The sequence below is a fragment of the Enoplosus armatus genome, chromosome 3 (assembly GCF_043641665.1).
Source record: "Enoplosus armatus isolate fEnoArm2 chromosome 3, fEnoArm2.hap1, whole genome shotgun sequence".
Lineage (NCBI taxonomy): Eukaryota > Metazoa > Chordata > Actinopteri > Centrarchiformes > Enoplosidae > Enoplosus > Enoplosus armatus.
Window position 1 is genome coordinate 17262884 of NC_092182.1, and position 24730 is coordinate 17287613.

At 41.7% G+C, this 24730-nt stretch overlaps 2 protein-coding genes across 4 annotated transcripts in view; one reads left to right on the forward strand and one right to left on the reverse strand.

Moving 5' to 3' along the window:
* The window catches only part of vgll4b (vestigial-like family member 4b), a 38511-nt gene extending 30439 nt beyond the window's left edge, over window positions 1-8072 (forward strand). For 2 of the 3 annotated variants that reach the window (XM_070902436.1, XM_070902435.1), the window contains 3 exons: window positions 3131-3398; window positions 3778-3895; window positions 4700-8072. In XM_070902436.1, coding sequence (XP_070758537.1) covers window positions 3131-3398; window positions 3778-3895; window positions 4700-4956 — 643 coding nt within the window. In that variant the 3' untranslated portion in view covers window positions 4957-8072. Of the gene's footprint in view, window positions 1-2579; window positions 2594-3130; window positions 3399-3777; window positions 3914-4699 lie in introns of all 3 variants that reach the window. The other variant, XM_070902437.1, reaches the window with a different exon arrangement.
* A 2347-nt stretch (window positions 8073-10419) lies between these two features.
* Window positions 10420-24730, reverse strand: part of atg7 (ATG7 autophagy related 7 homolog (S. cerevisiae)) — a 54421-nt gene continuing 40110 nt past the window's right edge. Inside the window, exon 19 of the mRNA XM_070902546.1 lies at window positions 10420-10988. Coding sequence (XP_070758647.1) covers window positions 10956-10988 — 33 coding nt within the window. The 3' untranslated portion in view covers window positions 10420-10955. The remainder of the gene's footprint in view (window positions 10989-24730) is intronic.

Below are 24730 nucleotides of genomic sequence, written 5' to 3' on the forward strand. Positions count from 1 at the left end.
TTATTGTGAAATAAGATTAAGCTGCGTCCCATCCCCAACCTCTTCCCCTGTCTTTTTTCCACAATCCACTTTTGTGGGTGCCAAGTCTCAGAGCTCTTTACTTTTCAAAGGCTCTCTCGCTCTCTCTCTCTCACTCTCCCACTTTTAGCTTTCGTTCTCTCCTCTAGCCCCAAACCTGGCAACCTTGTGTCTTCATCTCAAGCCCTTGTTACCACCCCCATCCCCATGTCTCATGTGTAGCCCTCGCTATCCGCCCTTTGCATCCTCTCCCTCACTCCCCAGCTGCGAACCTAACGATAATTGAGAGGTGACTAAGAGAGACACAGGGTGGGTTTTTTGAATGCCTGATCCCTGGCATGAAATGTGGTCCGGGGTTTGGTGGGCAATCAGGCGAGGGGAAGGCGGGGGCGGCGGTGGATTTGACAGCTACGGCATTCATTGGTGGGATTTGTTGATCCCCTTCACTGGCTCTTGCAACGGCCCCTCTTGTGCGAGGATGTGGGCATGCCTGCTCTTTGGCAATGATTAAAGTTTGGAACAAGTTCCACAACCTAACTCAAGACCCAGCTGCTGGAGGACGAGAGAGGGAGAGCTTTATTATCTGTTTGCCTCTAAGCTAATCAAGGGATTGTTTGTATTTGAAGATAACAAGAGTTATACAGGAGGACAATATATTCTCTTTACTATGACCTGATTTTTATGTGATTAACTCCACAATGCGCTTACTTTTTAAACTATTTGATAAACAATGAAACTGAAAATTAATGCTACTATGAGAAAACATAAAAGCTTGTTGGTAAGCTGTCGGCCTGGGTTTATAAAAGCGCTGCCAAGTCTTTCCCTCTTTAACCCTCAGGAAGTTTGCTGCCGATTGTGGTTGAAAAAAAAGAGAGAGAAAGAAAGACAAAGAGAGAAAAAAGAAGAGAGAGGGGGGGGGTCCCTGCAAATGTAAGCTCTCGGCACAAACGAAGGAAACTACCGACCTCACTCTTTCTTATAGTAGAGGTCTGGACCATTCACATGCAGCTCCCCCTCCCCGCCTCTCCTCAGCTCTTCCTCTCCCCCTCTCTGTATTCTGTGGAGACTATTTATTTGTGGAGGACGGTGCTCTGGGCTCCAGATGCTTGACCCAGCAGTCAGGTTGCCTGGTCACACGGATCTACAACTGTTTGCCTGAACTTGTTGTTTTGCATCCAACCAAACCTTAAAGGGCTGCTGCAGCTTTTTCACTCTCTGATGTGTGTGTTCTCATTCAGACTTTTTCCACATGGGTGGGGAATTGCCTCCATACATTATCTGGTGAAGAATAAAAAGGGGATTTCATGTTGTTGTTCTGTCCACTTGGTGGACAGAGTGCAGCTTATTTATAGTAGATGTGATTTATTTTTCCCAGTTGAGGCTTCGGTGTCTATGTATAGAGTATATGTCAGTGTAGGAAGTCGGAAGTCGGTGTGCATGTATTGATTTGTGGATGGATGTTTGGTATCCATGTGGGTATGGAGTTGGAGAGGAAAGATAGCAAGAGGCGAGTACAGTAAATCTTGCTCCCTGTAACTGGGCCTCAAATTGTAGGAGGGGAGTGGAGCTGCAGTAAGGCTGTAATACACAGTTGAACACACACGCACAGAAAACAGAACACAGACCACATTTGACGCACTGAGCACGATAATTGCTACCTGTTAAACTGCAAGCAAGTGTGCACAGTATCAGGCACCACCTCTTCACTACATATCAAACATTTCAAAGTCATTATCGTCAGAGCTGGAAGCTGGGGGTAAAAAAAAAAGAGGCCAAAATCTGTGTTGTGTTAAATTGTAGTTACTTAAATCCCTTATCCTTATCGCTGCTTTTTCAGTGATTAAAATATGAGCTCACCGTTTGGAGAGAACAGAGGGATTTCTTTCTGGTGGGAAGTAATTCTCTTTCATATGGAAAGTGTGTGGCCAGCCTACCTTTGTTCACCTTTAGTATTCAGCTCATGGTTGTGAGTGGGGGCCGTGTGTTGTGGAATAGAAGTCAAGGAAAAGAGAGTAAAAAACATCAGAAGAGGGACGTCAACAACAACTTTAGCAGATTAAATCAAATGTCGACTGTGAGATGCAGTTAGAGACAACTTCTCAGCTTGTGTCTATGCTGCAGGATTTCATCTGACAGCAGTGAGGCAGCTGGCTTCAAGTTCACTGGAGAGATAAAGTTGATTGGCTGTACTGAGGAAACCACTTTAGAGCTGAACTTTGTGCCCGTTTGCCCCTCTATGCGGGGGTAAGTTTGGAGTCCATCCATGTTGGATAAAGTTAGGAGAGTGTTCCTTCCTCCTTCCTAGACTTAACTGCAAAGAGAGTGTATGTGTGTGAGTATGTGCTAGCACAAAACAGTCTTATCAAACCCTCCAGCAATCTGAGAAGTGTGTGTGTGTGTGTGTGTGTGTGTGTGTGTGTGTGTGTGTGTGTGTGTGTGTGTGTGTGTGTGTGTGTGTGTGTGTGTGTGTGTGTGTGTGTGTGTGTGTGTGTGTGTGTGTGTGTGTGTGTGTGAGGTCAGTATTAATAGCTTCTGCTGGTCCTGCAGTGTTTGACACAGAGCCCCATTTACAATTGTTCTTTTGTTTGTCTTCCCTCTTTTCTCCCTCATCTCATTCTCTCCCTCTCTGAGCCCCCTTTTACCTCTCTGTCTGTATCCGTCTCTCCACTGCTCTTCTTTTTTCTCCATCCATTTTCTACCTCGACACTCCATCTGCCACACGTCTTTCCTCATCTTGTTTTCTTTTGATCCCTCACACCTAAGCTTTGGCTTTTTAATAACTTTAAATCAAGTACCATGTCGGTTTAAGCTCTATTAATCTCTTTTTTTTAGAAGTAAAGAGCAATGTACAAATCATTGAGGTAGTCATTTAGCTAAATAGCAAATATGTTATCTATCTGAGTTTAAATGTTTTTGTTGGATTTTGAATTGGATGTTGGATTGGATGTTGAATTGTTGGAAGCTAAACCTAAATACATTCAAATAAGTATTCAGATTCACTTGTGTTACTGGATTCAGAGTCCATATAGTGCTATCAAATACACAACCCAGTATGCATGATAAATTAACGTGCCTCTCTCTGTCTCGACCTCACTTTCCCTCTGTTCCCCAGGAAACCTAATGGAGACTATCGCAGCTCTCCCGTCTCCAAGGACCAGAGCCGGAGCCCCATCGAGCGCGTGGTGGTGCCCAGTGCTTTGGGAGTCCACAGCAACCACCTGTACAGCCATGCCCACCACCACCATCACCACCTGGCCAGCTTAGCCGGCATGGACCAGCCACTGGCACTCACCAAAAACAGCTCGGTGGAGTCTGCACGCAGCAGCACAGCAGCTATGGCCACAATGCCGCACACAGTCAGCGCTGTGGAGCGCCAGCAGGTAACTTGCACATCCTGTTTCTTTGGTTCTGGTACTGACTACATCTTTGGCAAATTGTTGGGTAAAACCTCAACTCTGGTAGGTCTCCCACATGATGTGACTAATGTGCTTTCATTAGACGGGCTCGTTGGATGGTGGAAAGTAGACATTTCCTATTTGCTTGTTACATTTTTTTTTTTACAATTTTTGTCAAACCCTGGTGGTCACTGAATCATTCTCTCTCCCTCAAGTTTCAAACCTCCCTTTGGTCTGTCTTCTTTACGTGAATAGTTTCTGCATTTCTAATTCTGTTCTCTTTTTATTTACCCTTCTTGACACAATTGTTCATGTTGTTTTCTGGTGATCCCTAAATGTCGAATTTGTGTCTTTTGTGTTTCAGAATCGTCCTTCTGTGATCACGTGCGCTCCGGCCAACAACCGCAACTGCAACCTGTCTCACTGTCCAGTCTCCCACAACGGCTGCTCAAGCCTCACTAACAACTACAGGAGAATCAACAGTGAGTGCACTCATGCAAGCACATCTGGACGGACATACTTTCTTGCCATGACATCCTAGTTCTCTACATTCTCACATATTTAGGTTTTTTTTTCAGGAACAGTGACATGATGTCTCAGTAATTAATAAATGCTGGTTACCAAGTAACCTACATTGGGTACATTTGTCCCTAAATGTTAATATAATTTTGGAACCAAACTAATTTCCCATACAGTTTGTGGGAAACCTCTCTGCAAGTGCAAATCACTCTCCAGAGAACACACAGCCTGCACATACTCTCCACATTCAGACTGACTTATATAACCAGTGAAAAAAATCCCCCCAGTTTCCTGTCAGTGAGTCTCAGAGTTTCTGTTTAGAGCACATCAATTGTTGTGATGACCTGCTTTCTTTACTACCTTGTCTTTTGTCTCTGTACTTAAAAAGTTACTCGAGGCTTCAGCCGAACACATGTCTGTTTTATTTGGCCTGTCTGTGTGTGTCGGTCATGTTTTCTGTGGGTTGATAACTTTACTGTGGCCATTTTTATGATCCCAGTGAAATCCCTATGATCTCATTGAGGTTAACAGTGAAATTTAAAACGGTGATTTAATATAAAAAAACTGCAATGAAAAAGTGAATTAGATGTCAGAGTTAGTATTTTTCCATTGACCTAAAACTGCACATTACCAATGTTTAAACTGATGCTAGGCAATAAATTGCCCACTGACCATTATACAAGTGAGTTTTAAAGATGTTTCTCTTTTCATTATGGGAACTAAAAACTCTCTCTTTTTCTTGCCTTCTCCTTTCCTCCTTGTCGTAGCCAACACAGCCTGTGACCCGGTGATCGAGGAGCATTTCCGCCGCAGTCTCGGGAAGAACTACAAGGAGCCTGAGCCCACCGCAACCAACTCGGTGTCCATCACGGGCTCGGTGGACGACCACTTTGCCAAGGCGCTGGGCGAGACCTGGCTGCAGATTAAAAACAAGGGGAGTCCCTCGTCATCCGGCAGCAGCCCAAACTCCTCCCCCGACAGTCACATGGTCAATCACAACCACTCCCCTTCTGTGGTCTCCTGAAGGAGGAGGGGCTTAAGAGGGATTTGCCCCTTTCTCCCCAGCCCTTCCAATCAACCCGGCTCCAACACCCATGCCCCCGTCACTTTGGTCCGTCACCAGCATCCCAGAGGGAATGCCTGCCTGCTGGTCTGCTAAAAACATCCAGAACCCTCAAGCCCGCTCTCTCTTTCTATGCACTCATAGAGGATCAATCAAGCAATAACAACATGGTCGTTTTTTATTTTCCTTATGTCTTCTGGTACCTTAATGCCAGACAGTAATGAGGGTTGAACTTTGGGACGTGACTGGAGCATCAAGCTGCTCCCTCCAATCATTCATCACCCCTGCATGTTGAGCTTGGAGCTGAGCAAGTGTCTGTAGTTATATGTACATAAAGAGAGAGAGGAAAGGCGGTGTTTTAATTATTAATTTTCTTCTTTGTTTTCGTGTTTGTTTCTTTAACAGTAGTTTTGTGTACTGCTTTTGCATTATGAGACGCCCGACAGTTGAAAGAAGACAAGTGAGAAACACTTTGGAGAAAATAATCACAAACCACCTGACTGTGCTACCAAAGAAACCTCAGACACCAACGTTTATCAATGCCCACCTCGGAAACAAAACAACAAAAAGCCATTTTGTAATCTCTTCGCTCAGTTTTTTTTTTTTCTTCATTCTCTCACCTTCCGTCTCTCTCCTGTGTTCATGCTCTGGTGGTTTTGTTACTGTATGTGTATACAAGGTGATCGGTCTGATTTGCACTACTGCCGTAGAGGGTAATGGGTGGCATGTCAATGTCGTAATCTAGCGCTGCAAAGACTGGGACTGATAGAGCTGATTTTGACGCAATCCAGGTTTTGTTGGAAGCTCTATTTGCTCTCCCATTAACTGTTTTTTTTTTACATCTACCTGGACGTAATTCCATCCTGGCCGTGACAGAAAAGTACACACCACTGGAGCTGTTAGAGATATGCAGAGTAATATGGAGTTGGATACCATGTGTTCCAGTGTGAAAGGAATATGATGTTTATCTTCAGTATTCAAAATATATTGGGATAGTAAACACATCATACCGCCCAGCCCTGCATACCAGCTCTACTTATAGGTTGTGAGTACAACCAGTTTGTTAATTACGCCGTGTTGGTTGGTGTCGGCATAGATAAATATATTGCTGCCCCACAAAAACACACAAAACTACTTCACACGCTTAAATCGTGCCAAATTGTTGCATTTCATTTTACGAGCACAGTCAGGTTATCAAGTCAGTTAACTGTGGCGTTGACGGACATCACGGCCATTATGACAGGAGATTAGGACTGAAAACACAGTCGTACAATCTGCAGTGTGTGTTGAAGGTTGTGCTCTGCCGAACAATGTGCTTTGATGTGTTTCATGGGCTTAACTGCTGACAGTGATGAGGGGATAGATGACGCTGCATGTCACTTTGTGGTTGGGAAAAAAAGAAAAAAAGTCTGGTTTCTCGACCTGGGGAGAGATTATTCCGATCTCTTCAAACACGCCTTTGTTTTTGTGTAACTCTTTGAACACAGGTGTTGTAATTATATTTGGCCCACACCCTGCTACCCCTCCCTCTCATTCACACTGTGGTTTGGTTGATTTCTACAAGGTTTGAAGGGTAAACTAATGCTTTTACAGATGCATGTTTTTTTTGTTTTGTTTTTAATAGCTGGTATCTATTAATGTTTTTAAGCATTTCAATCTTAACTACTATTAGCCTTTTCATTTGGACGTTAGTTGTTACTTCTTTCATTGTCAGTAACAGACATAGACACTATACACTCACTGCTGGGTCAGTTGTACTCCATATTATTATTGTTATTGTTATTATTACAATTTTGTATTTTTGTTTTCCATTAATATCAGTATGGCAACAAACAACTATAGTGGGACAGCCTCCGGACAGGCTCTGTTTAACGATGAGAGCTGCGTTTCTCAAAACCACCTCTGCACGGTAACTGGTCAGCTGGTTCCCGCAGCAGAGCAGAGATGCTGAGGATGCCGAAGCAGAGGCTCTAGTGTTGAGTTGGCTTTGAGATACGCAGCCCGTAAAGGTTTTCTTAAGATGTTGATCCATCGGTGGTACAGGATGCTACAACCTTCAGCGTGACTGAGTTGAGACACCAAATTGACACACATTAGTCAGCAGGGCCTTGTTTTCTTGAAAAGCATCTCAGTTTGAGATAAAATGGACTCTATTCTTATGAGTCTGTTTAGCCGTCATCTTAAAATCACCACCTTCGTACCAGCAGGCCACCTCACTACGATGCTTTTTGGAAACAAGGTATTGTTTAAGTTGAGAGCTCATGATGAGCAGAGAGATAGCAAACAAAACACTAAACACTTGGCTGATAATTATCTGAATTTGTGTTGTGACGCCACAGCTTTCAGCCTTCATAAGTTGACTTTTTGTGTCCCGACTTGGTGTCCAGACTTTTTTTTTTGTACTTCAATGCTTTCTTTTCTGAACAACATTGTATTGTTGCTGCAGTTAAGCTAGACTGCTGCAGTCTGAGAAAATGAATTTTACTCCGTAAAAGAGCCTGCGCCAAGGTGGCATACATTCCTCCTATAGGGAACTTTGTACAACAGGCCTCATACACATCTCCACATGAACAGACAGAGCTGATAACCAGCCGGAATTACAAGGTGTCCACTTTTGCTTTTTTTTTTTGTCTTTGCATCAAGCAAATTGGCCATAAATCCATACTGTATGATAAAGGAACAAACAAGCATTTGTGCCATAACATTTTTGAGGACATTCAGATCGTAGAATTTAGAGAACTGGGGTTGTAACAGTGGTAAATGGGAAAAGTAGCAAAAGTACTGAGCTGAGGTTGAAAGGTGACGAGGTTCATATTTCTTTGGTTTAGGTCTTTTTTTTTTTTTATCAAATATGATGAGTACATCCATTAAGAGTTCCCTAAATGCAACGCTTCCTCAGTGTTCTAGAATGTCCACACATTCCATCCTCAACTATCAGAAGAGATGTGACAGTGCAAGTAAAAGTTCTAGAATCTTCAGATACACAAAACGCAACTGCCGTGAATTAATTTTACATAATAAGTACTCTACAATCTGAATGCGCTTTCTGTGACAGGTTCAGAGTGATTTGGATGGTGAGTTTTCACAGGCAGGTTTGGGAGGGGGGGGGGGGGGGGGGCAGAGCTTCAGGAGCTGAGCTTCTGTAAGCACAACCTGTGAGCTGCCACTGAAAGTCTTCTGAAGGTCTCACAGTGAGAGACCCCCCCCCTCCCCCCTGAGATTCAGTTGACCTTGATTAAGATTAAGAGTTAGCAACATGCTAGAAAACACGAGGGAAAAGGGCTCAGTGTCCAGAGGATTTCTGTTTGTCTATTATTATTCTTTCTCATTATCATTTCACTACCACCCTGTAGGTAGAAGGCTCTCTTTCTGCTTCGGCACACACTCCCTACACACTGTAGGAAAATCACTTAATAAAAAATACTTTTTTATAATAGGTAACTATAAGACCATCATTACGCTGTGCGTAACGAATGTACAGAAAAAAATCGTAGGTATTTTTTGAGGAACAATTAATTTGTTAATGATATGTAGCTATTTAATTGTTGGTTTTCCCTGTCCGTATATTGTAATCATTGCATTTTCTTTTTTGTGAAAAAAGTTGATCTTTTTTGTTTATAGAGTTTGTCTTGTTAGAGTAAAGGTTCAAGTGCAGGAACACAGTAAACGTATGAAACCACAGTAAGCCACTGGTGTGTCGGTGACAATCGCTACTTCCATTGGTCCCCAATGTTCTGCAGTAACTTGTGTTTGATCACGTGACCTCTGAAAAAAGTTTCACTACCATTGAGTAAATGGAGGTTGTGCTTTTAGAGGCCTCTTGAGCAATTTGCATGCTTTACATTGATGGAACATAATTTTGCCACTAGCCCAGTGAGTCTTGCCGGCCATTTCCATTTAACTATTCAAAACAAAATAAAAATCAACATTAGTCATGGGCTAGCAGGCAGCTAAAATGTCTGCCACTGCATGTAAGCAATATAAATTATGGGTTTTGATGACGATGGGAACTGCGCTGTCAGTCCATTTGAGATCGGATTGGTTAAACACTAAAGCTTAACTGATGAAAACCTGACAGCATTTTCGTGCTCAAGCTCATCTGCTTGAGGCTAAGATGATCTAAGTAGCTTTGGGGATGTCACCCTTGTGTCTGATGTTGCTGTTCCCATCTGTGGAGGCCATTTTGCATCTTTAATCAAGTAAACAACATGAAAATTGTACAGATAAATCAAAGAGTAGTTGGTCTTTACTCTGACTGTACCACATTTTCCAGGTCCTTTTTGAAGTGGAAGTAGCATGTACTTAGTGGTAGTAATACTCTGAACTGTAAAAGAAATTTGTATCAAGAAAACAACAGTCAATTTGTGGCTCTGTGTCTCCTCCTACTAAAAAGGTTTTGGCAGGCCACCTTTTTTGTACGTAAAGTAGCCTTGATGAACAATAAAATGCTTTTAAACCACCGTCTGTGTGGCCCTCTGTTTGTAACTGTTTTGGTGTGTTTGTGGTTGTGTAACGGTTAACACAGATGGGGATTGGAAAGATGCTGCTACAGAGCGTATGGAAGGATGTAGTGTAGCAGAATAAAGGCACATAAACCACTTACTACAGCAATATAAAGTTCACAGATGTAAACAGAGTAATAAGACATTTTATTTCAGTTTTTGGTTAAATGCTTACAGACGAGAAAAAGCGCAACAAAACCAGCTCTGAGAATAGTCGGATTTATGAAAACCGAATCAGTTTAATCTCAATTTTGAGAATAAATACAAGTTTATTTTGGAATGATGCCTTTTTCATCACAATTCTGACTTGAACTTCTTCACTTCAATCTCAAATCTCAGATCTCTTTTTCACATTGCACTAATCCTCTTCCATAAATATCCAAGCAGCTGTTGAAATGTACATTTCGTTACACTGAAAATATTGTACATGTTAGCAGTTCAGACAAACAGGACACGGCAGAGTGAGAAAAGTATAAATTGCACAAACACAAGCATGCGTCAACACAAACAAACCATTAAGACCTTCAGTTTGTCCATAGGCTCTTTTAGATTAAACCGTGCAGTTGTAGGTTCCAGGTTGTCCACGGTAACAGTACATCGTTTCCATATCAGATGCCACACAGTTCAGTTGCTGTACTGTAACATCTGTGTGCAGAGTAATACCTTAGAGGAACCGAGCTGGTTTTAGTATTAACTGTACTGTATGTATCGCAGTCTCCAGTAAACAGACTGGGAGATGGATGGATTTGCTGAGTTGTCAACTGTGTTTTTGTATTTTCATAACTCATCTGAAGCTCTTTTCCAAACTGAATGAGCGAGCAGATGTAGTTTGTCAATGTCCTGCCAAAGGACTCTCCAGCAAACCTGTTCAATTTCAATGTGCTGATGGAGAGACTGTGGTGGGGGGGGGGGGGGGGGGGGGGCTATGACCACTCAGTGAGGATTTTTTGAGCTTTTTAGACAAAAACAATGAAGTCCCTTAATACAAATGCAGAGTGCGTTTTTGTTTTTCAGACTCAGTAAATGTGACTGATGACACATTATCAAGTGATAGGAACAGGTACATTCTCCCTTAAATACAAAAGCTTCATACACATAATGTGGAAAATTAACTTTTTCAAGCTCTGATCCTGTTTCTAATGTAACAGGGAAAAAGCCACATTCAGTGAATATTTCAGCAGTGAGAGCAATCTGATGCTGATTTTTACCACTTTACCATATTTTTATCACTGCTCTGTTCTGAAGGTTGATCTTAAATCCAAACAAAGGCTAATAGGAATTTTAAAGCTTTTCAGCTACTTTTCAGAAGAAGTTTTTGTAATGTGCTTTTAATTATGTGAATTTGTCCTTGTCCTTTGAAAATGTGTGATTTCTTTAATAAAAAAAAAAAACCAGACACAAAAACATGTATTGGAGTGTCCAGTCCTTCGGAGGCTCAGGGTTTGTTACTCCAGTCCCTCAGATGCTCTCATCGTCGCTCATATCCCAAATCTAATGAGAAAAAGACACAACAGAAAAAAAATGTTAAGACTGAAATGAACAATTAACTAACTAGTCTAAACTCAAGGTCCAATAGTCTTTTCTAAGGCTTTTAGCAGCATCTTACAACCTTCAGTGGAGTTTGCTCAGTGAGATGCAGTAGAAAACTCCAGAAGCTTAAAAGGTACCCTGTGGAGTTTTCTTGTGAACAAAAAAAATGTATGTTTACGTTCAGTGTTTTTACCACAACGCATTGTGTGTCTCCTTGAGGTCTAACAAACGTGTCTAGTGCATTTCCTTCCTCATAAAACATCTGCAAAAACAATTTTTAAAATACAACATTGCATTGTTTACATCCCTATTTGCTAGCTTGCCGTTTTCTTCGCTGCCCTTTTGACATAATTAACTGGACTTTAAGATGCATGTAAACATGCACTGAGTAACCAGAGATATACAGTACAAGCCCCAGAGCAATGAGGGCTCTGACTGTGGTTAGCCACTGATTTAGGTCAAAGTGTTCGAACCATTGAGGCTGCACTGATTTAATACACTTCTACTAATAGCCATGAATGCTTGATTGAATTTTAAAAACAAGAGGAGACAGATAAACAGGATAAACAGACAGATTTCCGTCTTGCAAGTCACAACAAAATGCACTTCACAGAACATACTGCAAGCCTGCAGCTCTTCTTTCTTGGCTACATGCACCAACAGCTTTGAAAATAATTACTCACAATCACGGCTAAGAGGTTTCTTACCAGGAAGTGACAGCAGCATGTGACACTCTCTCTCTCTCTCTCTCTCTCTCTCTCTCTCTCTCTCTCTCTCTCTCTCTCTCTCTCTCTCTCTCTCTCTCTCTCTCTCTCTCTCTCTCTCTCTCTCTCTCTCTCTCTCTCTCTCTCTCTCTCTCACACACACACACACACACACACACACACACACACACACACACACACACACACACACACACACACACACACACACAACCCTCCTTTCCACTACTGTGTCAGTAAACAACAGTGGCCTTCTCATGGCAGCAGATTCTTCACATTCTCTTTCTGTAAGACGTAATTCACATACCTCTAACACTGTCTGGAATGTTACACACACACGGCTCTGAGTGTACACACACACACACACACGTACACACACACACACACACACACACACACACACACACACACACACACACACACAGTTTTAACACATACACGCTGCATTCCTTTGAATGTGCTGCTCCACAACTCAAAGAGCTGAAATGTGAATTTCAGTGCAACAACTGAAACCCAGTGAAAGTGAATGAAATGTAACTGAGATCTTTTTCTTTTCGTGCAGCGCGTACCACTACGTTTGTGCACACACCTGCAGACCCAATGTACATATCTAAAAGAGACTGAGAAAAAGTGGTTCATTTCTTTTTATGCATCTGAAATCATTAGAAAAAAAAAATCACAAACCATCTAAACAAATAACCAGGGTAGGGCTGCAACTGACGATTATTTTCATTATCGATTAATACTCAGATTTGCTCGATTAATTGAGTGATCATTTGGTCAACGAAACGTCAGAAAATAGTGAAAATGCCCATCACAAAACACAGAGCCCAAGGTGATGACTTTAAATGTCTTATTTTGTATGACCAACAATCCAAAAGATAAGATAATAAAAAAATTATATAATCAGAAAAAACAACTTTGCTGGAAAATCGACTTGATTAATCAATAATCAAAATTGTTCATTTTCAGTTTGTTCGTTGTGCTTCTGTGTCATGCTTGTGAAAAGAGGTGGAGGAGAGTACAAAGAAAGGAGACTATATTTATACACATCATTACAGTAACTGCTGTGTGCAGTATGAAGGGAACAGAACATGGAGGGGATACGCTCAATAATGAAGGGGCAGTAATGGCTCTGCCATTTCTGCTCCGAGTACAGTACAAATGCTCAGCATCGCACATCAAGAGCTCTCAGTCATTCATACTGTGGATCCAGATTTGGCAGGTTCATGTGAAACGATCAATGTAATACATCAATTTAATATAAACAGTAAAACCTCACTGAATGTGGGCCTCATTAAAACAGAGATGAACCTCTTCTAAACCCTCGATGCTCGGGGGTGATGCATTAAGGCAAAACATCTTTCATAGAAAAGACTAGAATTGACAAAACTGTTAACTAAACACATCACTAATGCATCTTGGCTGAACCCAGTCCTTGAACTTGAACCGGTGCTCTGGACCACAAGCTGCACTGCATGTGGCATATAGTCAATACTTTGGAACATTCAACATTTGGTTTCAGGAACAGTTTTGGGAAATAGGCTTGTTTGCTTTCTTTCCAAAAGTGTACGTTAACTACAGAGCCAGGAGGTGAGCCTAGCTTAGCATAAAGACTGGAAGCAGGGGTAAACACCTAGCATGGTTCTTTCCAAAGGGTAAAAAAATACACCTTCTAACACTTCTAGAGCTGCATCTTGGTTGTTTAATCAGTACACAAAGTGATATTTAAATAAGATGCAATGTGGTTTTAGGTGGAGTTACGTGCTTTAACTATTTCATTCATCAGCCCAGCACTTCTGTGCAGCGTCTCCGGCTATAGGGTGGGTTGCCCCAAACGCTTAGTAAGCACAGGTTTTAGTATAATGGTAGGCCTCTGTACAGGCACGATGGCACCAAACCTGGCAACACACTGTGATAAGAAAACTCCAGGAAGCTGCTCACAGTCACTGTGAATGAGGCTGTTTGCCCCTACAAACAGTGTCAGTTTTACATTTGTTTTTGTCTTGTCACGTTAGCTGTTTCTCACTGCTTAAAGTCTAAGCTAGGCTAACCATTTCCTGTCTCCACCTCCATAATTAACACACAGACACGAGAGCGGTATTGATGTTCTCATCTAAAAACAACATTTGAACTTTTGTTTTAAAGGATACATGCTTTATATCTACGACTTTCATCATCTGAAATTCACATTTGGTTGTTATTTGGTTTCCACGTTAACAAGGATGTTTTCGGCACCGTTTTCTCTTTGGCTTTGTTAAGGTTTTAGTCAGAGGCTTACATGTGTGTGCATCTGCACTCAGCAGGGAGGCAGCAGCGGTCATGTGGCCAAAAATAATTTGTGCCAGCGCTTTGGCTTGAGGGGGAAGTTGTCTAACCTGTTCTACAGCGTGTTAACCTGAGCAACACTCTAAACAGGCTGAAAGTGAGTGTTGTTATATGTTATATTGTTTTCGTTATTGTAACTTCAGGAGGCCTGTTTCAGAGTGTAGTTGGAGAGTTGCGAAGCAGTGTGGAGAATGAGGGACAAATTCATATCAAAGCTGGACGTTCAGCATTTCTGCTCCAGTGCTGCTGGGGAGCGAGCATCAAAAGGACAGCAAGCAAAGAGCTCTTTGAAACGGAGCGACACTGGAGCCCCTCGCTGGACGGCTGCCATGCCGCACTGATGGCGTGTGTGTGTGTGTGTCTGTGTGTGTTTTGAGAAATCTTTTGTGCAAAATGAAAGGGGGGGGGGGGGTCTGAGGGGAAGGGGGCCTTATGTAACGCAAATAGCTCCAGCAAACTGAAGCCAACAACTTTACTACACTCTTTCAAGCACGGCTGAGCACTTGGGATGTTTCTCAACCGTTTACCTCTGTTGCTGCAATGCATAAGCAGATTTCTGTAAAGCCGAGATCAAAATAAATTACTTCTCAGTTCAGTCCAAATGTTAGCAGATAACACAACAATTTAAAATTCCATTTATTGTTCACTTTGTCGGGAAAAAATGCAGAACATGCTTTTTCACTTTCAGTTTTAGTTTACGTGATTGTAGCAACTGAACGTTCGCTAAACCCCTAACCCCGACAGTGAATGTCCAATCATAGCTTATTACTACTAGGCACAGCAGGCCTGTCGAGCTTTGGATTTGGTTTGGATACTGCGTTGACATTAGTGCGTCCAGCTAACTAGCTTTCTACCTAGTAAAGTAGTAACTGAGCCAAGGAGCATTTTATACTTTGTGGGGTTACAGGTTATGTTTGAAAAAAAGAAAGGATGCTACTATATCAGAGTGTACATTAAACTTAGTGACTCTGTTGTGTTTTTTATTAGATTTGGGGAAAGTTTACATTCCAGCAGCCCCAGTTAATGTTATCTGGGAATGTCATTTTGTGCTCTGGGAAATTGCGATAGGTATATTAAGATCAAACAAATTAAACAACAATAAAACTAATAGTTAGTTGCTTGAATTATATCTGTCCTAACTGGTTGACCACACACACAAACATACAAACACACACAAACACACACACACCATGACAGCAGCTCAAAGGGATTGGCAGTAACACAATCAATGACATATCTTTCACTTTGAAGCAGCCTTATCGCTTCAGGACCTCGTGTCACTGCGGGGTATAAAAAAAAGGATTGCTGGATCTTTCATAAAGTCCTACAGTAAGCTGCATGTAATCATTGTGTGAATGTGTTTGTGTCTGTAATCAGTTGGGCTCCGGCTGATATACAGCAACTATAATCCAGGCTAGTTGTTGAAACAAGTCTGGGATGTTATCAGATAGAGGAGGTTTCAGCTGGCAGCCGAGGCTGACGCAGTCACAGCCAACTCACTGCGGCCGCTGATTATTGTTACCCCACAAATACAACACAAGCCTCGGCATGAGGGTCTTTAGCAATATTTACCACTCTGCAGGGTCAAAGCACTGCCTCTGGAACAGTAACTACAATATATTTCCTGTCTGGGATCACAGTTTATCATAAATTTACTTTTCGGATCACTGTGATTTCAGTGATACTACCACTTTCAGGCAGATGGCTTAGGAGTGTTTGTTCTTTCGGCAAGTCTACTTACAGGAATACATCCTAAGTGCGGGTGGCCCCAGTGGGAATCCAACCTCTAAAGCCATTTAACTAGGCAGCGCTACACAACCACTGATGGGCTTTGATATTAAACACACATCTGCTTTACATATTAGAACTGACACCAAAGCACAAAGAGCAAAGTCAAGCTTTCATCATGGAGACTGGCTCCATCTGATATGCAATTAGTGGACCACACAGACTGACGTGGTTTATGGCCTGTGGATACAACAGTGGCTGTGTGCTGCCGGTGGAGGAAGAAAAGCAAGAAATCCTGTCTAAACTAAATTTATGTTTCATTCTTGTGATCTTGGGTAGTTTATGTGAGTTTTTACAAAGCTTAAGGAACTGTGCGGACTGTGACCGATATCTGTCATTCCAAACAGTGCGAGACACATTGACACCACACCACTCACCGGAGAGATGCTGCAACAGAAACCCTTTTCAGACATGGAAATGTCTTTCTTTAAAAGTGATGGCTTTTTGTGATTCAGACGTGTGTAACATTATGTAAATGTTTGTTATGGTTTGATCCAGACATGACGGGACATTTACAGAAAGAGCCACAATGCTTGGGTAAAATGTTGCACCTGCTGCCGAGTTGAAAAGTACAATAATATGAAGGAGAGTGTTTTCAGGTTGAAGCCTTAATTAAAGACCATTGTAGCCTGAGGGACACCCGGCCCTGTTTTTACAGTGAATCTCCAAATACATTTTCTCATCAAGTTCATCATTTATTAGATAGTTTTACTGCTTATTTGATAGTCTTTGAAGTCTGACATTGCACAAGCACAGAATGCCCAGATTTTAAGTTAAGACATTGAATTCATATTTGCTTTTATTCTGTATGTTAAGTGTTTTGCTGGATGTTCATTCATTCATCCATTCAGTTCCCATGAATGAAAATAGAGAATACAGGAGGCCGTGTATGAGGGTTGGTTTTGTTTTTGCACTGCAAGGGTAAAAAATAAATGTAACAAGAATTTCCTCAACAATTAGTTTATTACTACTTTTAATAGAGAAAGAGGCACAAGACGCACATTTAATCTCTCTTTCTGCGTATTTAACCTTGAGCCACTTTACTTGTGCTGCGTTAGAAGCAATACTTACTGGGTCTGACGTAGTACCTTTAAAAGTGACTTTTAAGTAAAATTGACTTGGCCGCTTATTCAAACATGAGATCGATGTGTAATATTGCCATCACATTTACGGTACATAATACATTGCATGTCTTTAGTCAGCACTGCAGTGAATTAATACTCACACAGGAGTAAAGGCTCAAACAGTCACTGTGTTTGGAGAAAGTCCAGACACTGCTGATTTTTAATATCACAAATGGAAGTCTTGGCAGATAGTTGTTCATATTCAGTATTAATAAACGTGTTCAAGACTCAAGAAAAAAAGGCATGCATTTAATCTTTTTTTTTTACAGTTAAATATGGAAATATGACAGTGTTTTTAACGGATGTAGCAAATAGTTTCAGACCACAGCTTTTACAGGAAAAGGCATATCATATAGTCAGTCTTCAGAGAAACTGCGTTAATTCCTTCTTTCTCTAAATTAAACATGATGAATCTATCAGCCTGTAGAAACATCAGCACTGGGTAATTAGTTCAAACTTCACGAAGGGGTGTCAGCCATGGAAATTCTTGTTTCCTCTAACAAATGATCTCACATCTGTTGACCAGGAGGATGCTTTTGATGAATTATTCTAATGGTGGGGGGGGGGGCTTCCCCTTTCATCCCTGCTCATAAGGCCCCTCGAGGGCAGGTTTAACATCCAGAAAGGGGAGGAAGACCCACACTGCTCCAATCAAAGAGGGATGAACTTGTTCAGAAGTCAACAAGAAGTTGATACACTAGTTTTTGAATGTTTTTTGCTCAGAACGCTTTCACACTTCAGATCTCATGTTGCTTTACATCACTGACCAAAACATTTTTTTTTTCCTTCACAGCTTCCTTCTTTCTTCCTCTCATCTCTTCTTCATGTCTTTCCCTCTGCCCTGGCAACCACAATCCACTCATCATGGAGACACTCACAATACCTTAACTGGAAATTACCTAAACAACAAAAGAAACAATAGCAGATGTGTGTGTTTTTATGTGTGTGTGTTGACCTCATAATGCTAAAATAGTTGCAACCCTGGATGACATGTCCCCTCATCCACCATAACCACACACACACACACACACACACACACGAACTGCTGTTTCAGGGTTTGTTGATGTAAATAAATAATGCAGTTTGGGTGTAGCCTTTCTGAGGATTCAGTTTCCGGCATGGAGAAGTATTCAACTGTGAAACGACAGCACTTTGAAGTACAAAAGACGGGATAAGGTCCACAATCACCTGAGGTAACAACCTTTATCTGGTTTAGCTGGAACCTGAGCCTTTATCTGGTAAAAAAGAAGACACATTTTTTTAAAACTTTGCTCAATTCAATCTGTGTAATGGTGTGTGAAAATAAGGCAGATAAAAAAGGGAGAGCTTGAGTTTTATCTATTGAATGTGAGCTTGGAGACTGGATTTGTGTGACAATGTTCCCATGGAGTTTCCCATGAGTTTGACATTTGTAGTTCAGAGTAAAATATCTTGACAACTGTTGGATAGATTGCCATGAAATATGCTACAGATATTCAAGGTTCCTAGAGGATACATTCTGATGACTTTGGTCTTTGATTCCCCGCAGGTCAAAGTTTTCACCCATTCAGTGAAATATCTCGATATATACTTGCTGGATTGGCACCAAATTTTGTAGACATTCATGGTTCCCTGACGATGTATCATAATGACAGTGGTGATCCCCTGACTTTTCATCTAGTGATACAATGAGGTTGACATATTTTTATTGTACGTTTATATTTAAATATCTTCACAACTATTGGATAGATTGACAAAACATTTGACAGACATTCATGGTCCCCAGAGGATTAGTTGTAAGAAGTTTGATCCCCTGACTTTGAATCTAGCACCATCATCAGGTCAAAATTTCTGTTTATCCAATACTTTGGTTTATGACCAAATATCTGTAAAAATATTCAGCCTCAGCTGTACTTTGTGTTTAGTGCTAGTGAGCAAATGTGAGCATGTTACCAAGCTAAACTAAGATGGTACACATTATATTTGCTAAACATCAACTTGCTAGCGTTATCATTGTGAGCATGTTAGCATGCTGACGTTAGCGTTTAGCAGCTCAAAGCATCGCTGGACTTAAGCACAGCTTTAAATAGTTACTAGCATGGCTGTAGGCTTTAAATCTTGTTTGACTGTACTTGATGGCAGCAATGGCATTTGGACAGCAAAACATACATTTATTTTATGGTGTTCTGTTTATTACCAAGAGTAACTGTGCCAGGCAGCAGGACAGAGCTGCCCGAGATATCACCCATCCTGTGACACCCTGTCCAGCTGAAGCAGCACCTGTCACCAGGATGGAAGTGCTGCATGTAATCTGGAGTAATGCGGGAGGCCTGTCAGGGTTACTGTATGTGGCTCCACAAAACAGCAGATCTCAGGACTCCAAGCTCAGCAGATTTACTTATTGCACAACAGGCTGGCAACAAGTCTATTTAGAGTCCCTAATTATTCAGTTGTCTACCATTTCTGATCTATTATGGCTCTTGCGCAATTTATTGGAAAACGTTGCTGGAAATGTAATTGGTTAAATAAATATTCAGACTTAATCTTGGTCTAGGAAGACAGTGTGTCATGTTCCCGTAAAAAGATCAACTAGGATTAAAAGTGGTAAACCCTATTTTGTCTGAGTCTCTTTCAGTAACACACTTAAATGATCACACACACACACACACAGATGTACAAACAAATGCAGCAAATGTACTCAGACAATGATGCTGATTAGCGCATGTGCATACCCACGATAAGCAGAGAAAATGACCTCATGCTGCCCGACGTAACTTCAACTGCTGCTGTAGCATGCTGCATTCCCAACTACATTCCTGAATTCCCCTCAGACATTCCTGCACAACGTGGTGGGAATCTGCAGTGTGGTGGTTTCACCGGTAGAAAGGCGGTTTTAAAGTAGGGTGAAAAGGTAAAAGGTCAAATGTCTTACAAAGTCAGGAAAATAAGAGAGGCTGTGAGAAACAGAGTGGGACACAACAAGAGAGAAAGATACTAAAACAAATCCTGGGAATGAGTTCTCAGTATTCAACTGTGATGTACAGATGAGTGAAACATTAAAAGAAAAGTTAGCACAACGTTTCTTCATAAGGCGTTTTCCAACACAAGCCAGCTTCAATGCAACTTGGCACATATTTTCCATATCTCTGAAATCTATTCTTATTATATTATATTTCCCTTCGATTTGTCACTTTATAATTTACTGTATAAAAACAATCTGTAAAAGCATGATAGCCTTTGCACTCTGACAGCAGGATACTATGGGTTTGCCATATTCAGACCTCTCCTGGATAGGCTCTTGACTTTGTTTCTGGGTGGCACATTCAAATGACTAAAATCAGCTGCGTCCCGTCTGCGCCTCTGAGGTCGGGCAGGGTTGTCTTGAATTGAGCTTTTTGAAAATGTAGTTGTAAATGTGTCTAGCTCATCTCTTGAAAATCAACTCATGCCTTTAATCCCAAACAAATCAGGCAAATTAATAAAGCTGATGCTGAAAAATATGTAGTTTACTGCAGTACAAAAAGTATACTAAGCGTAAGGGGCACAATACAGTAAAATAAAAAGGATACAATTAAAATAAGAAGCTGTCAAGATGCAAATAACTCTAACAAAGCACGTGGTGGATCAACCATATTTATAAATATTGGTCTTTACAATATTGCAGCCAGTTGCTATGTGTTGCATGTGGGAATTAATGTCGCAAAAATTAAGTTTTATTGTGCAGTCTGAACATACACACTGCTCATTAGTGATGGAGCCCAGAACAGAGCACTACCAAACTGATGTAACTTTATTTGATGCATTAATTCCAATGCATTTGAAGCAGATAGTACCAGAAACCCAGTGGCTACGGTCTCTCACAAATGACAAGCACTTTTTTCCTTTGATTTTCTTTTTTTTTTTTTTAAACAAAATCCCTCCCAAGACACCAATTTATCTAGTGTTTTTGCTGACTACCATAACAACAGTGTTTAAAACAAACACTTGAGGTTTATTTCATCTCACTATGGCTCTCAGAGTTGGCAGCAATCTTCTGTATCTGCAGGACACGCTGTGCACAAAGCATTGCTCTCTAATCCAAAAACTTGCCTTGAATATGACTAATCTGTCATATTCTCTTTAGGTGACACACGTCAGAGCCCATGTGATGTGAGGAAGGCTGTCATGTTCTTTGTATGCTGCTTTTTTCAGACCTTCATTTTCTACTCATTACCACTTTAGGCTATCCAAATCCATCCAACAGTAAAAACATACTACTGAAGGACTCTAAAGCCCTTAATGCCTTCTGTTTAATAAAGTAATGTCTCCAGGCAGCATATACAATTCCACACAATAAGCAGAGCTTTGGCTAATATTGCTTGGCAGTAAAAATACTCATTTGATAAAGTAGTTCCAGATGCCTCAGTGGATACAAGACGTTGGGACTCTGTGAACCAGATTCGACGCTGTAGGTGTGTCCGATTTGGACGTAGAGGGAGTCACCTAAAACTGGGAACAGACTCTAGATGTTTAAACGTCTAGACATCCCACACATAACAACTATTTCCACCAACATACACAGATGCACAAGTGTTGACAGTACGAAAAGGACGACTGAGCGACTGAGGATAACACGGACTGTGATTATAGTCACATCCTGGCAACAACTGAGATCCCACGGGAACAGTAATTCTTGTGCGTCCATGGACCAAAACACAAATGTTCAAGGAGCAGTTCGACATTTTGGGAAATACTCATAAATCTTCCCAAACAGGAACAGACTCCATCCATCTTGGTCCGATCAGTCATGACGATCAAGTAACCACTACATGACTACTACCGTACACAATCGGTTCAACAATCTTAATGTGTGTCCTCGCCTGAAGGGCAGTGTCTCTAGTAGCCAAACTACTATACAAGTGATCCAGTGGAGCCCAAAATTGCACTTTTCCTGCCAAAAAAACATTGTAGCCTGAGTTCAACAACTCAAGGCCTCAGTAACTCAAACCTCTGCATATCATAGCAGCCTGTCACATAGTACCACGCAAGCTATTCCTTATGTTGAGGAAAACTAAGCGAGCCAAATTTCAACTTTGAATCGAATGTCTCCCTTGTAATACAGTACGTCTGGACTGAGATCACACAGATTTAGGTAGCCCCCCCGTGTTTTAAATGATCATTTTGTGCTCTTCTATTTCCTGCAGTGATCCTCTGCGTGCTCTCTGGTGTCCTCATTGTTCCAGGCCTACAGCTCTCAGGGGGGAACACAGTGAACAGGCCACAGGGCTGGATATGTGTGTGTGTGTGTGTGTGTGTGTGTGTGTGTGTGTGTGTGTGTGTGTGCATGAGTATGTGTGTGTCATAGTGTGCATGGGTGCACGATCTATTCACTGAGACTTGAGACAGGAAGAGGAAGAGGAGATGGGTGGAGACAGGAAGAGGGTGGGCACCAACTAACCTAACCTGCCCTCTCAGCAGCACATGTCCTGTCCTGTAACACCACAACCATGAACCACGACTTCATATGAATCATAAAGAGTGTCTGATATCACATTATGGCACCGTACTTGTCACACCTTTTCAGTTTGTTTCAAAACTAAAAATAATAAACCATCAGCTCTTTCTTATCAAAACCTTCTTCCTAATAACCCACCACACACGACATATTGATTCTACTGTTGAATAGAGCACAAACAGCATAGCAATTGTGATTCATTGGGGTGATTTATTTTCTGCTGTGAAATAAAGTGGCTCCAGTGTGGTTCACCTGTGGCTCTGGCCAAAAATTAATTAAATGGAAAAGGTATGAACACTGCTTTTAATACTGTGACACAACAGAAATGTGCTTTATGGTATGTCCATATATGTATCCTGTATATTACTGATCTGAGCCATAAAAATATTTAGTTCTTCAATTAAATTTAACTACTTCCAGTTAGGAGGCAGAGTGCAGGTAAGAGAGAGAGACAAGGCTATGGGTGATTGACAGGAGAGAGGGGAGAAGAAGCCTGAGAGGGTCAAAGGGTTGAAGAAAGGCGTAGAAAAGGGACGTCTGGGGGAAAGTGAAGGATAACGTGGCTGGGAGTGAAAGTGGTTTGACACTGGTATAGAGAGGAAAGAGACGGTTTAGAGGAGCTCTGGTGGGAACAGAGTTAATGTGTAGGTCCCAGCTGAGGTCACGTCCCCTGGCTGTGTTTTCATAAACTCTTGAGTCCTGGGGTAATCAAACAAAGCACTGGCACTCACAACACCCAGCCCAGATAGCAAACCCTGGAACCAAACCTCATAACAGGGAAACGACAAACCAGGAAGTGATGCAGCATCTGCCTTTTCCACGCTCTTCCCATTTCCTAATAAAGGGCGGATGCTCGCTCCTCTTCCCTTTTCTTTACTCTAAGTCGGTCAGACTCTACTGCCGCCGCCACCACCTCCCCTTTCTCCCTCTTTTCTCTCGCAGTCATAAAGGCCAGCTACAACAACAAATGGAGTCTCTCTCAGCTGGGTGTGGTGGCCTGCAGAGCAACAGCTGGGTCCTGTTGTTTCTCCTGAGACACCGACTGACTGCTCGCCCTTATTTTCAGGACAGCTCTCCCTCCATGTCCTCAACTTTTTCTTAAATATTTAGCCTTTTTGCTCTGACATTCTCAGGATTGCTGTCCCTCCAAGCACAACTCTTGTCTGCCTTTCTCTGAACTGTTCACAGATTTTCTTTGAATGAATCCCTCACTTTTTATTGCACTGCTCTTAAACTTTCTTTGACACATCCCTCTCTCCTGATTCCTCTTCTCTCTGGCCTCGCTCTGCTTTTCTGTTCTTTCTCGCACTTAATCTGTCAGTCCCCATCTCCCTCTTCCTCTCTCCCTCTGTGTCTGCCCCTGGTCACCATTTCCCTCTGACACATTTCCTGTATACTAGAGAAGGCTAGCAACACATTTACTGAGTCATACAAGTGTTTCATAATGCCAAAGCGTCTCATACTTGAGAAAATTGTAAAAATGTCACAAAATGAACAAAATACTGAAACACAGTGTAGACATGAATTTTTGAATCGTTTAGCTAATAGTGAGGTTTTTATTATCTATTCGTATTTATGACCATAATGAGGATGATGTCTTCGTATCACAGTTGCTGTAAAATATACAATAAAAGTCACAAACAGTTTGAAGCCTCCATTTAGTTCAGTTGCCGTTGCATTAGCGTGTGTGTCTGCGTGTTTGTGTGCGTGCTGCCAGTATAAACTCTACCTAATGAACCGTTTTGAGCATGCAACTAACCAAATGGCAATAACAGATCAACTTCAGAGGCTGTGTGTGTGTGTTGCCAGTTCAGACCTGCCCTAGGTTTAATTAGAACCGAGTCAAAGCCAACTGACGTGTGGTCAGAGGAGCAATCAAACACTAGTAGGGTCCCATGGGCACACACACACACACACACACACACACACACACACACACACACACACACACACACACACACACACACACACACACACACACACACACACACACACAGGGTAAACCACAGTTGAGGCAATCTTTTGATCTGATGCTAAGAACACCAGACATTCACAGTCTTTCATTAGAAAGATGTCTTCACTCTGTGAATCAATCACTGACAACAACTTCTTCTTTATGGAAGATTTTACATTTTAACACTTGAGAGATGCTAACTATGAGAGATCATTTAGGAAAATCAGTTGATCAAACAAACCAAAACGACTTTCAACACTTGGGGGGGGGGGGGGGGGGGGGGTATGAACTTCATACTGGGAACCATTAGGCTC